The following is a 17813-nucleotide window of genomic DNA, read 5'->3' as shown; positions in this document are numbered from 1 at the left end:
AAAAAAAAAATCTGTTGAATAAAAGTCCATTAACGAGTATAACAAAACACAAACGCCTTTATTTTGCTCAGTAATGACTATACGTGACGAATCGCCCCCAGATATGCAACGCCGTCACCATATCCAAGCCCAACTTTTGTCCCTAGCAACGCGGGAGAAATCTCATTTGTACGCGTCCTTATTTGATTCTTAATGGCTTTGGCGTGTACTATTACGGAGATGCTCACGCCCACAAAATTGTTTCTCTTTTTTTCAAAACACAGTAGTGGGTGTATGAAAACGTTAACGAGCCTCGCGTGGTTGTGCCTTAATGTCGCAAAAAGCCAAGGTTACGGGCTTATTAACGAGCCTCGGATGTAAATTCGCTCGTTCGACGTAGATGCTGGAACGATCTTGAATATTCTAATCTTGGGCGAATCGAGGATTCGCTGTTTTGCATCATGAGACACGTCGTGGGTGTACACGAAAGATTCATACATACATTAATCACGGATCATCATCATCATCATCATTGTTATTGTTATTATTTATTGTTTATTTCCTCATATTTTCACCGCGTCGTGATTTGTTTCGTACACGTTAAACATACACATGTACCTGTGCACCAAAACAATCATAAATATTGATGAAATCACCCGTACCATCCCCTTACTTCGCAGCTCCCGTTCAAATCGAGCTTCCGCAAGCACGACTTTCAACCGTCGTACATGCATGGTTAATCCAAGGTCTTTGCAGTGATTGTCCTTGCGCGACCTCAAAAGAACCATTTGATCGAAGCCACGTCCTTTCGCCACCCATCGCGTTCGTATTCGCGCACAACACCCGAGAAATAGACTCCAAGCGAAGGAGAGACGAGGGGAAGAGCCAGCCCACGTGTCGCACGGGCGTCTCGGAATGACGGGGGTAACACGCCTTCTTGCGTTACTCACACGTGTCAGCTTCCAAAGATTCGGAACGAAAGGTGGAAAAGATTTGCGATGTCTTTTAGAGATTTTTTCTAAAAAAAGAAAAGAAAAAAAAAAGAGGTCTACAAAAATAGTTGGTATATATGCTCAAGGGGACAGGGAAGGTACAAGATTCCTTATACTCGTTTGTTTGAAGGAAAAAAAAAAAAAAAAAAAAAAAATCAAGATTGCACGTAAGTTAAACGAAATCAAGAACCTGGGACATGAAAGTAAGTATATACGTATAACACATATAGAGTGGAGGAAGAAAGTTGGGACACAAGTATATATACACACGGGTGCAGGCGCGTGGGAGAGAAGAACCGGGGCGGCGAAATTCGCGCGCGTGGGAGATACACTTTACTTATCCTCGGCTCCTGTGTGTGTGTTTATAATGTTGCATCGTACGGATTATGTTATGCGATGTGCAACGCATACGTAACACAAATCAGTGTACATATATTGCCCAAATGTTGGCGCATGTACGGCTTTGATCCTTTACGAGATCTCCGACACTCTCCTTCGTATATTATTAACGCTGCACTTGCGGAGACGAAGATAGATTGTCATGCGTGCGGTACACGTATGCGCACTTATTGCTGAAGCTTTCGAGCTTGGAAAATTCAATGGACACTCGTGAGATATACAGAGAGAGAGGGGGGGGGGGTTATTAACAAGCAGCAATCAATTGTGAGGCAAGGAAAATCGTCGAGAGACCACCATGGAATCGATGGAATAAATATTTTCCAGTGTTGTTTGGATGCCCAGGGATACGAAAGAGTATAAAACAGGTTTGTAAGTATATCGCGGTAGGTGCTTATTGTTTGGTAAGAATTCATTTCCGGCCGCAGAGAGAGAGAGAGAGAGAGAGTATTTCCATGTCCCCTCGGATTTTTGTGCGCCGATCATCCTCGTATAGACGCATAAATTATTATACTTTTTCTATAGGCGTGTATATAAGAGCTTCACCCGAGTTGATACGAGAGAAAAAAAAAAAAAAAAAAGATTCCAGAACAAACAACGGCCCAACGACCCAAGGGGAACGAGGGAGGGGAGGAGGAAAGATCTCCGCGTGGGTGGAAATCTCAATGAGTCGAAAGAAACGAGAGATGTGATGCTGCGCGCTGGTGGCCGTAATATGCGTGTCGCAAGGCCGGGATCGAGAGAGGTGCGTTACAAGTATACAATGTATATATGTATACATCCGTACATGCCTCTCCCAGTCGTTTCTGACCGCGTACATATAGGTGTACATGCAGCAAGTACCTACGTATATATATAGAGGAAGGAGTGGACCGGATTAACCGGATATTACGGTAACTCGGTGCCGATGCCTCCCTCCCCCCGTATATACTTACTCCCGTGCTATACTCGCCCTTTCTCTCGCAAGCGACTCCATCACCCGAGTGTACACTCCTATACATGTATATATGTACTTACACTTGTGTGGCATACATACATCTGAGAAAAATCTCTATCTGCTGGTGCCTGTTTTCCTCCTTTTGGTGACCTTTTGCCTAAATATTGTTTTTTTTTTTTTTTTTTTTTTTTTTATTCATTACAATATAATGTCACAAGGTTCGACAAAGTCACCCCGAGTGCTCTTCGCCACTCGTCATATACATATACACACGGGTGAATAACGGTCGAGCCCGTCGTTGTTGCACACACGCTGCACGTTTCCAATAAAAAAAGCCTTGCGCGAGAAAAATCGGCACGCGCGCTTCACTCCACCGGCGCCTTTTCGATCGAGCCCCAAACGAGACCCACGCGCGCTGTACATCGGCACGCTTATTTCTCCATAAATATTAGAATCTATATAAATACTTACATACTTACTTCCGATGATGGACATCCCATAACGATGCGAGTCGGGCAAACGCGAGTACCAATTGGTGGTGCACCATCTGCATTTATAAAGTAAGAGATGCGCCAATCGGCGTGTACGATTAAGCTTTATTATATCGTCGAAATCAAGTGTAAATCGTTGGTTGGACAGTGGGAATATGAGGAATATGCGAGCGCGCATTTTTTTTGTGTACCCTATCGAAAACTGCCGGTTCCACGCGTGTGCGAATGAAAAAAAAAAAAGAAAAACCCGACGCGTGTCTGTGCCTACACCAGCGTCTACATACATGTACTATACTTACACGCGTGCCAAGTATTATATGTTTTTCACGCTGTCGAGACGGCAGCGCGGCTGATAAGAAAAAGCAACTTCTCTATACGAGCTGGAACAAGTTCGATTTTCGCTATGGCCGTGCAGCCAGTATTTTTTATTGTTTTTGCGTTAAATTTACATAGTATATACATATAAAACATTGCAGGTAGGACGAAAAGGATGAAAAAATCAACACGGGATGGGAGGAGACATCGAGTTTGGATTGAAAAAGTATACGTATAGTCGACTATAATGAGCACTCCTTATTTTTATTATCAATCAGTGCAAATAAAAAAAAAAAAAAAAAAAACCAACACCCAATGAAGAAATGAACGAAGGAGCCAACAATCCGAGCCGTCCATACACACTTTCACAAGGTATATAAAATATACGGTGTGCCGAGCGCGCACATTTTGCGACGCCCACGCGCGCGAAATACCTTACACCGGGTATATGTATACATGGCATAGAGATCTCGCGCGTGGCACCCACGCGACACGCACACACGCGGGGAGAACGTTTTGTAATAATTTATACATACATGTAAGATACGGAGAGGGAAACGATTTCCATCGATTTTTTTTTTTTTTTTTTTTTCTCCCCCCCGTAAACGCTGTATTACATCTCGAAATATGAATCTTTGCGTTTTTCTTTCCTTTCTTCCTTTCCACCTAGCGATCTTCAACACCTTTTTACATACATATATGCAAGAGATACTAATCAGCGGACGCTCGGATATCACATGTAGGTGTGTGTACAATCGTTTCGGGGGACTCGTAAACGCGAACGATCGTCCACGCGCAGTTTTATACACACAAGCTCGACATGGTCAAATTCATCCGACAAAGTGTACATGTGATTCGCAGTTTACACTCGACGATTATAGAACGGAAACGACAATCTTAATAGCTCCCGCTCAGTGTAGTAATAAGAAAAAAAAAAAAAAAAAAAGGAGCAGAATCGTGCTGCTAAATAATCCTCCCGAATCGAGAGCAGAGGAAAAATATTGTATGCGCCGATAAATCGTGTTCCCTAATGAGGTCATCGTCTGTCGCGAGTAAGAAGAAGAAGAAGAAGCGTAGGTATATCGGTGTCGCTAATACATCGGGCGCTAAAGTTATTAATTATGCATACCGAGTGGTGTTGGCGCGATTGATTATTGCACACCCAGTACACATGATGCGATTCACTACTCGATGACACTGCGTTGTTTTATATACATGTCGGCGTGAAAGACTTGTGCTAAAGCATTCCCAATTAAAACGATAAAAGCTCACAGGGACCATTTTGGGTCATTGGCATATACGAGCTACAAAGTGACGGGACCAATCATGCGAGAGAGCGAAACTAATGGCAATCAGTCCGATGTATGGAAGTATAGGGTTTATACCTTACCCATACGTTTTACACAAAAACCTGTATGTAGCTTCAATCATTAGCACTTATTGTATGAAAGTGACTTGTTCATTACGTGCATCAATTCACGTGTACGAGTCTCCTCCTCGTCATTGTGGTCTCGTGTTGTTATTTTTATTGTTGCATAATGAACGAGAGGCATCAGGTATATTATACATACATTGTAGGTATATACGCTTCTTCAAGAGGGACTGTGGCAATCCCATTGTTCCGTTGGCGGAGAGGACAAAGTGTGTACCTATTATATATAAATCCATGCATGCACTCTCGAGTTGATGAGAGAAGCCCCACCTTTCGTATTATACCATTCCGTCTACTCTCTATGGTCCGAGATGGTGAGAAATTTTACTTTGCCCTGATTTTTTTTTTTTCCTCCTCCGAACTTATTTATCAAGTGTTGGGTACACGTTAACCAAAGTTGCGTGACTTGTTTTGGTGTACGCGCGACGTACCTGCGTGTATACTATCGACTTTTACCTCTTTTTTTTTTTTTTTCTTGCCGCTCTAGTATATATCATACTAATCGAGTTACGATTAATTCTTGTAAAATATTGACAAGTAATTTGCAAACACTTGAGTATCCTATTTTACTCTTGCTCTGTAAAGTTGTAAGTATACGTTGCATAATGTACAGGTAAAAAGGGGAAATAAAGAAAATCATCGACCCGATTCAATTCCATCGATACAGGTGTAGGTACATATAGGTGAATAATCAAAGGGTAATTCATCAAAGTCCATTGCGGTATAATAAAAGCGCATGGCCTTTTTTTTCATTACAAGGAGGAAAATGACCGCAGGTTGCCAATCCACCCACACGCGTCAAGGATGAAAAAGGAATCATTTTTCCGAGCCCATCGTTAACACTTACGCTCGACGAGCGATTCCTCGAACCGAACCTTATTCCATACTTTTTCCCTACATTCGCGGCTGTGTATGCTCTTGGATCTGATCGCACTTGGTTTTTCCAGCCTCCGATCCGATCGTTCATTTTAAAATCTCTCACAAACGCTCCAACCCCGCGTGCAATTGGAGATGAAAATGCGCTTACCTGCACCTTATAAATCTCACTTTTTTGCATCCGACAGCAAGTATACCCGCTTACAAACGATGATTTCTTTCGCGGAGCAGTGAAATAGCGTGTACTTGCTCGCATAAACGCGAGCAGAGCAAAAAAAGCATAAAGAGAGAGGAAGAGAAAAGGTGTTCCTGGAAAGAAGAAATAAAGAGATCAGCACGCGCTCGTGAAACGAAATTAGCCTCTCGCCGGCCATCGCAGCTCACGCGGGCCGTTTCTTCGCCCATAAACATTAGTAGGCGCGTCGGTTGCTTACACCGTACACGTGAGGGAGGGGGGAGAAAAAAAATAATAATAACGAGAACGAAGGTGGACGCGTAGGTGCGAAAATTTCGTGCGCGCGTGTCCGTGAGTAAAAAAAAAAAAAAAAAAAAAAAAAAAAAAAAAAAAAAAAGAGTACCGATTTATCGGACGCTCGCCGGAAACGCGTGTAGGAAAATGCTAATGCGCGATCGGCTACAAAAACACAGTCATTTTATTAAACGAGCGCGTTAAATTTCGTCACGCCCACTGTCGCCTTGTAGACCTACCGAACGAAATGACGAATCTGGGATTTCTTTTTTCATTTTTCTTGTGTAATCCCCTCTTTTCTTCGCATACGGAAGAGAGTAAAAAAAAGATTTTTTTTGTTTTTTGTTTAGGAGCGCACCCGTGTAAAATATGGTGTTGCGCGACCCACGCGTGAGCTCATTGTATATATACACATAGACGATGATATTTTGAAAGCTCGACTCCTCTACTCGCATTTATATATCTTTGATTTCTTTGATTGTACGCGGTCCTGAGATGATATCGTTATTTTATAAACCGATCGACGTCTCAAACCCGTGTGTTTTAATGTATGCAAGGATTTGTTATTTACTTATTTTTATTTTTTTTCTTTTTTAATAATAAAACACAGGATGTGCTCGTATAAATCGGTTATTTCGTTGCGCGTAAAATTGGTGTACCTAAAATAATAAGATGCGTAACTCGTGTGCACATTGTATTAATGATAACGATAATAGTGTTATCGGTGGTGGAGTTGAAATGGCATGAAAAACGATAAAACCTGCAGACATTGAATGATTGTTGCTGAGAATCAAGTTCATGAAATGTTGTAAAATCAACAGCAGGAGGTAGAGAGGGAGAAAGAAAGGGCTCATTGTTGCAGGATGGCGAGAGAACGAATGTATTTATACACGACCACAAGTGTTCTACGGGTGCCATGCACAGTACCTATACATGCTTGTATGAAAGAAAATATATATGGATAGTGGGCGTCGAGGTGGTGTATCGCACCTCTTCGTGCTAATGCAACTGTTTTATTATTTATGATCTATTCTCGTCTATGAGCGAATGAGCTCGTAATATTCTGTCTTTCACTGATCGATAAATCAAATTAATTTTTATTTTTTCATTTTAATCGTATTATCAATCATTTGTGTGTATATCAGACCGGGCTTTTCCATTAATTTAGCAACTGACATTGTTTGGGGGTAATTTGGGAGCTGTATGGGTATTTATCTTTAAAGATTACCCACTAAGTGTCGCAAATTAAATTTATCATTGTTTACTTTAAAACCAATCCATCAGTTACTGAAGAAAAAAAAAAGGTTTAAAATTTCAACCAACTGCTCTTGTACCCAATATTATATTCCTCTGGATGGTATAAGCAGTTATCGATTTTAATAAAATTCAAATCACCTTCATACTTTACTCGGCAATAGCAAGAATCATGTTAAACATATATAATTACTGTATTTTTATTTAGTACACTTTTTTTTTCTACAACGGTAAGTTTACGTATTAGTAGTTGCTACATTGAATATTCCAAATAAACTAATAAATTGGAAATAAAAAAGAATTTGTTTGTAAAGTAAGTACTCATTCAACTTTACTAAAGAGAGAGAGAAAGTCAGTGAAAAATCATAAATTTGCGGAATTTATCATTTTGCAATAATTTATTACAATGCAGAGATCGATCGGTATTGGTATTCATAAGAATAATTATCGACACCTACTCGATCGGTAAGAACGTAATCCTCTTTGCTTCTGCTAGATCGGTCAAAGAGTTATTGACCTAATTTTTGGCATTTCGTTATTTGGATAGCCATGCGAAAATACGTCACGTACTCGCTACAAAAATATAAACTTCATAGTACAATATAAATACCTAAATTGCGAAAAATAAGATAGGTACGATGAACAACAATCCCGTACATGCATCACCTAATATGCGCGATTGCGAAAGGGGCACATCCGCACATGTATTATATGTATATGAAATCGGAGTTTCGGAGCTTTATATATAGGTAATACATAAACAATTCCGGGCGCATGCGTCTTCGATCCCCCTCCTTTCCGGCATCGCGTCGCCCGTCAGCTATATATACACTATACGACTACTTAAGTATACCTCGCCGCCACGCCGATCTTTCTACTGATTCTACTCGTTTTGCTCCCACCCCCACCCTGAAGGAGATCGTGCACGAGGAGTCGAGGATATAAATGTAGAAATAAAAAAAAGAACATGCTTGCCTTGCAAGTGTGGAGCGAAACAGAGATAACGTGCATGTAAGCGCGTTACGGCCATCTCGTTCTCTCTCCTTGTTGATAGGTATCGGGGATCGGGGCGTTTTTCTGCACCTTCTACTTTCTACCTCCTCCCCCTCCTCCGCTGCTCTCTGTCTGTCCGCCCGCTCTCGCCGCCGCCGTCACCGACCAAACTCGAATCGTCGTATACTGCTCGTATACTTATTGTACGGCCGGAGGAAGTAGTGAAGTACACGCGTCGCAGTTGAGCTGAGGCTTTCGTAGCGTCAACATACAACCGAACAACACGTAGCGGGAGATCGAGAGAGAGAGAGAGAGAGCGTGTATAGTTGTACATTAACGCGTTCGTGCCTTAGGAAAAGAAAAAAAAAAAAAAAAAGAAACATACCCTCGGTAGTACTTTTATCCTTTTTACTCCCTGTTTCTCCCGCGCATTGAAAAAAAACAGCAATTGTACATTTAAAAGACTGCCGACTCCGAACTGTGATCGTGTTTACAATATCATATAATACCTACAAGTACTTGAGAGTGTGTTGATACTGTGTGCGTGCAGTCTATTTGTGGGATAACAACAATACAGTCGTAATCAATCGTGTATCACAGCAGTCGCGAGAGTATACACAAGAAAATCGACAATTACTCATCACAGTATATATCAGTACATCGTCAGCGCGCGGTAAGGAATCTGGTGATCCTCTCTTGCCGCAGTTCTGATGCGATAATCACCGTCGCTGCCGCCTTGGAATTTCTGTGTGTATACACAACATACCGACAAATAAAGCTCTGCCGCTGCGACGGTTTCTCTCCGTCGCGTGTAAAATTCTAACCTCTCGCGCACGAGAGGCACGGCATACTTGTGCGTACTGCTATTGTTGAGAAATCGATCGAGATCTTTGATCGTCCGGTGCACCTATTTTCTACATACGTGTGTCTATATACACAGCCATACGGTGTATTACATACAAAGCAAGAAGATAAAGACGTAAGAGAGAGGGTGTGACCTGCGCCCTCCTCTCCTCCTAAATTGCGGGGGCCCCGGATCATCACCGTATATACATACGCCTACATACTTATATATAAAATATACACACATGCATGCAGCTTCTCTCAAGTGCAGCCATCAGAGCATTGTAGTCGAGGTTAGGTTCTCTCTTAGCTAATTTGTTTATAACCGTATACTTACTTCGGGTGTGAGGAAAGATACCATAGAGCCATATACCGTTGTTTTTTCCGTGGGAAAAAACAATTGGAAAAAAGTTAGAGGATCGGTAAGGAGGGCCCGAGCCTTCCTTTGCCTCGAGTTGATCCTGCAGATCGATTTCGCCATGTGCGACAACGCCAATAACTCGACGACGCAGAGCATAGCTGATTACCTGTCGCAGTTGCTCAAGGACAGGAAACAGCTAGCGGCCTTTCCCAATGTGTTCATGCACATTGAGCGTCTTCTCGATGAAGGTGAGTGCAAACACTTGATTGTTTATTATTTTATCACTTCTTTTGCGGGTGCGTGAAACGGGTTGGGTTTGATCGGTATAATTCGGAGCAGAAGGAGATAAGGTCGAAAATACCGCTGCCGTTACACACTGCGGCGGGTCGCGAACGCCTTGTAAATACTCCGGAATGCACACACACATAAAGCCACAAGGAATGCGGGCGGTTTGTGTATGTAATATTATGTTTCGGAGCACAGAGCGCGTTTCGACTTCTGCCGTGTATAGCTATATACGATGTGTATATAGATGATCAATAAAACGAAATTAAAGTTACTCGAGTGTGTATTTTGCAACAATATTAAATTGTTTCCAATCGACATGTTATGTGATTACAAAGATGCATATTTGCCGTGAGATTTGAGATTTTTAACACTGCGGTGATTAAATCCTTACATAAATTTAATTGCAAAGTTAATGCGTTTATGTAATGATTTTGCGGTGTGTTGGGCGTCATGACTACATATACTTACCGTTTAGTAGTTACTTATTAGTACTTTTTTCTGATGTATAATCGCGCATTTTTATCTAAATTATTCAACACAAAGATTAAGTGGACTCGACTACGCTGTCACGCACATAGCGAATCAAATGTATGCATCGACGCATAATCCGCGTAATCATACGTTTCAAGAAAGTTTAACACGTCACATAAGTATGAATCGGATACTTATAACTGTCCCCGCATATTATAACACACAGATGGACATAATATATGTGTATGTAACATGGTTGATCTAGAACAACAATACCATGATGTACGTGTAACATACCTATAGTCCTCATACCCATGTACACATAACTCTTTTGGAGTACAAGCACAAGAGTCTTTATCCAACAGCTTCCTTGGAGCGTTAAAACCCATTATCTTTCGGAATAGAGATCCAGGAGTGCATAGTGCGAGGCGTGTTTTTCTCAACTCGCCTCTGCTCTTTCTCTCTGATGGGGGTATCTCCGTTTCGCAAGTAAGACGAATATAGCCGCGCGAGTATAGGTATACACGTATATTCACACGTACGAGCGAAGAGCCGAGTATCCGCGGAATTCAAGTCAGGAGGAGCTGTTCGAAAGAGATCAAGTGAAAATAAGCAGCAGCAGCCACACTATAGACATCGTATACAACACATGCCCCCCCCCTCCACCCGATGCTGATACGAATTTCGATCGCGACCCATATCGATGAGGAAAAAATGGCCCTGCTGATGTACATGCGTGTAATCCATATAAACGTGAAATCGCAACCTTTACCGAGAAAACCTGGACACTTTGTGATGTATATTACAGACACAACAAACAAACGACCGTGTCGTCATGAGGAGCAGCAAAAAAAAGGACGCGTTTCTGCAGAAACTCGGTAGTCGCGCGTTCGGACAATTATTTACAAGCCCCACAGAAGCCAGCCGGTTATCGTCGTCGTGTGGCGATGGAAGGAAAAAACAAATCTGGGGAACCCGAACGATGAAATTGCAACGTCTGTCGTGCGCGCGCGCGCGAGGGGTGTTGTATATACCTTATACTATTGAGCAATTTCCAAAGAAGCAAAGAAACAAAAAAAAAAAAAAAAAGCCGGTCCAGCGCAATTTTAATCCGCAACCGGGTACAACCGTAATAGGTCCTCCCTGTTCTGGTAAGCGCAATTGCGTCAGTCTTTCCTCTATGTACCCCCGGTTTTGCTAAAATGGCACCATAATGTACAGCACGAGCTTTGATTCCTTGCGGCTCCCTCTCTCTCGCGCGCGCGAAGGAGAACCTCGATTTATTTTTTATAAGCGAATTGCCGGCGGCCGAATTTACGAGGTGCTCACTCGTACGTTATATATATATGCTTACGAGCACGCGCCTTTTTAACACGTATACATTTTGCGATGGTACGGCCGTGTTTGTGAAATGTATATAAAAAGCTCGCTCGGCACATGTATATATACATACATGGAGTCCCTCTCCCTCTGTAGAGCTGCTACTGCGATTTATTGCAGTCGCCTAAAATTATTAATGGCGCGATCTGCTTCTGCTTACGCAATTCGGGGGGATGATTATTATTATTACTATTATAGTGCGTCCGCCCGCACCTGTAATATATACACGCGTCCATTAATTTTGGTTTTAAATGTGGGCGCGTGGAGGTAAACGAAAAATTGAAGTCTTACTTGGACGATCGTTTTGTTCAAATAATCATAATATTGTTCGGCTTGAAGTGTGTAGTTTGAAGAAATAAAAAAACGTGATTTACGAGAAAAAAAAAATAACAATAATAATAAATAAAGAAGAAAGTAATAATAATTGCACATTCTCGTTTCTGATCGTCACAAATGAGGATAATAACATAAATCAAGCGTCGATTATCGAGTTAATACGTATTACACAAACAGCAGAGACCGAATTGCCCCGCAGGTGCCTTTCACGCGCGCGCACACATATATATGTACGCGTGCAGTTTTGTGTCCTCTCCAACTTTTTTTTTTTTTCCTCCACGTTTCTCTCGTGCATGTATATAAGTATATAAACGATCATTGTCGAAAAAAACTCGTTTGGATCCTGGAAAGCTGCGCCCGAGAGAAAGCTCGGTCGCACGCACCGCGCTAACTCTCCCTCTTCAACTTTTTTTTTTTTTTTTTTTTCCCTGTAGCTATACTCCAAAAGTAAAACCATTCTTTTTTTCCTCCCAAGCAAAAGTTGTACATATAAAAAAAAAAAACTCTGTTGCAAAATTCCCACTTGACGGACACCTTTTGCCGTGTCTTCTTTTGTAATATATATATATATATACCTGCGTCTAATTTTCTCTCGCCGCAGCTGCAAGAACGCAAATTAGAGAGATATACTATGCGCAGTACCTATACCTATACGTATATACATACGAGTGCAAGCGTGAATGGGCTAATATTGCGACTATGAATGAGCAAACGCGGCTGCTTCTCGGATAATAACTCGTCGTCTCTGATGGTGTCTACTCAGGGAAAATCTTTTTGTTTTTTTTTCTTCAATTTTCAGAAATTCTCCACGCACGCATTCATGTACAGTAACGAGCTTGTATACACCCATTAACGGCGCTCTGTGCGAAAAGAAAAATTTTTACCGTAACGCTTTGTTAGCTACAATTGTCGCTTCTTCCGTACGTAAATGTGTAATGGCGTCGTAAAAGGCGCGAGAGATATTTTACGACGTATCTTACAAATCGACAGCCAATACTTGGGTCTTTTAATTATTTTTGCGTGTGTGCGTCCTCTCTTTCTTTCTGTTCTTCGTCAAGTTGTAAGTTGGCAATATCACAGTATACGCACCCCCGTAAATCGGTATTCGATACCTTGCGCGCGTATTATATACACAGGGCGCCTGGCGACAGGATACAAAAAGAAAGGGGGGGGGGAACGTAATTTAAAAAATAGGCCGAGATACGCGGCGTCGGGTGTATATGGATATGATCGGTCGGTGTGGCTATCGAGTTACAAATATATACCTACGTCACGTACGTAGACGGGCGAAACGCGCGTGCCCGAATATCCAGAGGCACGCGCGAGCGGTATATTACTGAATTTCTTTTTTTTTTTTTTCCACGTATACTTAAGGTAAGTAATTTTTTGAAATTTTTAATTTTCATTTCCCACTTCCGTGGTGTTATAGGCAAGTGTTTTTTTTTTATTTTTACCAAGACAACATGCATAACTCATTTAGAGAGCGTAATACATTTTTTATTTTTTGATGGCTCTCGTTCAAAAGGGGTGATTAATGATTAATCATCTTTCCGCGCGCTTCGGTAAGTTGAATCGGATTTGAAAGAAAAATTGCGATCAAATTTAAATATATGTATAGTGAAAAATAGACATAGATAGTAAAGAGACACATCAAAGCGTTACGCCAACTTTAATTTATCAACGTTTATGTACATTTTTTTTTCCCCGCACCGGCAGCAACAACTACCAGCTATGTTTTTGCCTCGGTTTTTGCAACGTGTCATTATGTAGGTACTCATACAGAGATCGAATAATTGATACTCGAGGGAGTGCGAGACGAGAGACTTGTATTATATAGGTGCAAAAAATTCATAAACATACACATATATACCGATTTCCTTTTTTTCTCTTTCTTTCTCCATCAAAGAGAAATCGAAGCACGATTATTTATGCGCACCCGCGTCGACTTTAATACAAACTTGCTTCGTCGACCTGCATAAATATAGTATGTATGATATAAATATGTACACCTATTGCTGAAATTTCATCATGAGCACTTCCGTTATAATATTTCGCATGACAAACATTTACAAACAAGCAATAAAAAAAAAAAAAAACAATAATAATAATAATAATCTCTTTTCCCTCCGCCATGATCGTGGAATGTGTTCCGAATATAATATAATGTACCTCTGACATAATGCAACTGTAAATCAGACCATCCGCCCTCGATTCTCGAAAGCACACACCGGAAAACGAGATTTATAAAAGTAAAGCAACTTACATCCCCGCGCGCGCGCACACACGCCCGATAAATAACACCACCATCATCCCCTCGTCAAAATCTATTTAAAAGATACAAGAGCAGCGGCTAACACTCTCTCGTTCTCTCGTATCAGTCTCAAGTATATATACCAGAGAGAGAGAGAGAGAGAGAAAGAGAGTAGCACACCCAAACGTGCGCGTGACCCAGTAGCGCGAATAGATTTCGTCGTCACGCGCGTGTATTTTCTCCTCCTCTTATTTTTCACAGGTATAGTGCAGCCCCCTACACGTATATATACATGAAGAATGTGACGCAACTCAAGGGACAGCGCAAGATAAATAAATATGTATATATATATGTATATGTACAAAAGTAGGAGAAGGAGGAGGAGGAGGAGGAGAGATTTTTCAGCCAAAGTGGTTTATGTGTGAGCGTGTCCACCCGCGAAAACTCGGCCGTCCCCTTTTCCTTGCCTCCCCCGAGAGCTGATGCGGCTCCACGCCAGCCGGGTCAACGGGCTAATCTTCCTCTTCTTCTTTTGCACCGTATATGTATAGGTATCTTATACACGGACACGTATATTACATCGCTTGGCTTGACTTTTATTTTTTTTGTTTCCAATTGCGAGAGCTACCTCGATGAATATCGTGTACGCGGGTGCATGGTGGTATATTATTTATAATCATCTGGTGCAAATTTGCCAAGAGATCATTCGAGTCCTGCAGTAATGTAATCCTAAAGGAATTTTTATTTTTCTTCTCTTGTTCCGCAACAACCAGCAGGAGCGATGATCATCATCGGGCGCGTTCGTGGAAATTTGCAGCTGTATAAGTATACAATTCACGTGTAGGAGAGAGAGAGAGAGAGAGAGAGAGTAGGATAAAATTTAATAATCTCTCTAGCTCGCGGTGGTGCGTCGTATATAGGGGTATGGTTATACTTTTGCGACATTAGCCCTCGGTTTCGGCAGAGATCGTTACGTGGACGGATTCCTGCAGTATACATGTATATCCTTGTATGTATATTATAATGCGTGTGTTGTGTGTATACAGATACCACCGCAGGTATATATATATATACATATATATTATAATGTAAAAGTGCCCGCGGACGTCGCGCAATACACCTTCTAAAACCACAGGAATGCCAACGGCACACGCGTAATACACGTAATTGTATGGAGAAAAGAAAAAAATGTATATACGCTTATTCTCGACGTCGGCGAGTTTCTGTATGGATGCAACTGTTTGACCGTATATGCACGCGTTTGTGGCTTTTTTTCTATTATTTCTCAAAGAAAACGCTTCGCACCTCCTATGTGGATAGTAATGATATTCGCGCGCAAAAACATGGGCTTTTTTAATGCAAACTATTTTCACGGCTCGCGGTGATGCATCGCGTCATACTTTTGCGGTTTTTCAGGTAATAATGTATCATCCCCCTGTACGCGATGTATGGATAAGTATATATTATAGTGCTCGTTTTTGCACAACCACTCCAAGTGATTGTAGTAGAAAATAAAAAATATACGACATTTAGGGCCCACATATTATACCTGCGTGCCAATGGACATTTTGTACACAACAAAATAATTGTACATTGGTAAATAATTCATTTACACATATGGTGGGGTGTCGAGAAGAGAGTCACGTCGTTTAACGTATTATATTGTTACATATTTTACGTATGAGCTTCCGAATACGGTGTCGCGTGCGGTCGCGTGGGTTGTACCGGATGTAGGCGCGCGTTTTATTATAATTGACGATTGCACTGCCACGCAGACTTTGTATAATTTTCACATCCATTTAGCTCGGATTATTGATAGCCGTGCGTAATCCTGCACTTATAGCGACCTTTTTTTTTTTTTTTTTTCTTTTCTTTTCTTATTTACACCTACACGCAGTGCGTGAATGTCGAAGAACTACATCGCGTAAAAATCTTTTGATGAACGTTGCATACCTATAATAGAGACATCAAGTATACCAAACACTGAATCTCTGAGAGAGAAAAAAAAACCACAAATTTACAGCAGCTGCACCTACACTCTTCCCTTCACGTAGTTACAATTATATTTTATTAAAACACACGTCCTACACACCATTACTCCAGAGTCTTTCATTTCTTGAACTCGAATAAACTTAATGTACCGCACACGTATCATGATTTTAAAATCGCGAATCTCAACTATAGCCTGCTCGTTTGGAGAAAAAAAAAAAAAAATAAAAATAAATATAAATAACGAAGATGAAGAAGAAGAATAAAAAGCAACACCGTGCAATAATAAGCCCAAAAGAATGGAGAGCGAAAAGGAGTCATGCGCGAATTAAAAGCCCATACCTACACACTCTTTCCTGATGTATATCTCGCTCTTTCTCTCCACATATATACATATATACGCTTGGCTCGCATACCCACTCACACAAATATAGGGTGTATGTATGATAATGCAAGTAAGTCCCGAGAGTCGAGTAGTTATGCTGGTTCTTGTGGTCGTCTTCGTTCCCTGTGTATATGAACATCACACACATACAGTCTCCGAATCTTCTCTCTCGCGTTTCTTGCCCCTTGCGGACCCCAGGCTGCTTTCTCTCTCCCACCTTCCCCATCCAACGCTGCCGCATTCCTTTTCCTCCTTGCCTCGAAAGAGAGAGAGAGAGAAACTTTCCTTGACTCTCGTGTGCTGCTGTATGAGGCCCTGCATGGAGAGCTGCGGCTGGCTCTGCTTATGCTCTTCCTCGAGATACTCTCGAGCTCCTCTATCTCCCCCTTTTTTTTGTTTTCCTCCTCTTTCGAGGGGCTACGGTATAATAATGTGTGCCCTGGGTCGAGCATACGCAATCGTTATTTTTTCATTTGAAAAGAAAAAGGTCGGGGGCAATTGGTCGTTCTGGTTGTTGTTGAAGGGGATTATGGTTCTCTTTGGCTAATTTTTTCGACCCCCCACTTACGCTTACATTGTCACCGATTCCGGTGTTACCCGATACCACGTATCCCTCATCTGATGATTCCCGTTTGCGCTCGTTCCGACCAAGATAATGGTACAATTGAAACAAAAAAAAAAAAGGAAAACGTAAAAGCACGTCTAAATCATCACACGTCACATTCTCCAGAGAGTCGATCTAAAGTTCAACGACACCGCGACACTTGTATAGATATATTGCTGTATTCTCGTGTCCCAAAAGCCTGTACACTCGCACCCACACCAACGTGCGAAGGAACGCGTTTGTAAGTGTATCTCTAAAAGCTTGGCTCTCCCGAAAAGCCGCAAGCATCGACGGTACATCCATCGGGGAGGCCGATCTCGTTTCGATCTCTTCTCTCATTTTTTTTTTTTCTTTTCCTGTTCGCCGGTGACTATTTTTATAAAACTCCTCCTCCTCTCTGGTCCCGTGCACCCCTCGAGGAGCGCTTTAGCGGGCTTTTTTTATCTCATTCTCTCGGCGCGGTGACGACGACTTTCTCGGTTTGCTGCACCAGCCGTAGGCGTCCGAAGAATACGACACAATACCTATATATCCACGCTCTTCTTGAGGAATCCCCCTCGCTCTTTCCTCCTCCTCCTCCTCCGCCGCTTCTCCCGTTGAACGATAAAAATGTGACGTTTATGCTTAAAAATAAAAAAAAATAAAAAAGAAAGAGACGTTTCGTTGTTGGCCTCCTGTGTACGTACCTACGATCTCTCTCTCTCTCTCTCTTTTTATTTCCACTCGCACGTACAGGATACATAATTTACAAGAATATCTTCTCCCCATCCA

At 41.7% G+C, this 17813-nt stretch overlaps 1 protein-coding gene across 8 annotated transcripts in view; it reads left to right on the top strand.

Moving 5' to 3' along the window:
• The first annotated feature begins 8354 nt into the window (after window positions 1–8354).
• The window catches only part of how (protein held out wings), a 60431-nt gene continuing 50972 nt past the window's right edge, over window positions 8355–17813 (top strand). For all 8 annotated transcript variants that reach the window (XM_023392482.2, XM_014363894.3, XM_089596759.1 and 5 more), the window contains exon 1: window positions 8355–9586. In XM_023392482.2, coding sequence (XP_023248250.2) covers window positions 9457–9586 — 130 coding nt within the window. In that variant the 5' untranslated portion in view covers window positions 8355–9456. The remainder of the gene's footprint in view (window positions 9587–17813) is intronic.

The sequence above is a fragment of the Copidosoma floridanum genome, unplaced genomic scaffold (assembly GCF_036245765.1).
Source record: "Copidosoma floridanum isolate Cflo_tuat_1 unplaced genomic scaffold, Cflo_Japanese_pri ptg000030l, whole genome shotgun sequence".
NCBI classification, from domain to species: domain Eukaryota; kingdom Metazoa; phylum Arthropoda; class Insecta; order Hymenoptera; family Encyrtidae; genus Copidosoma; species Copidosoma floridanum.
This window is presented reverse-complemented; position numbering and strand designations above follow the sequence as displayed.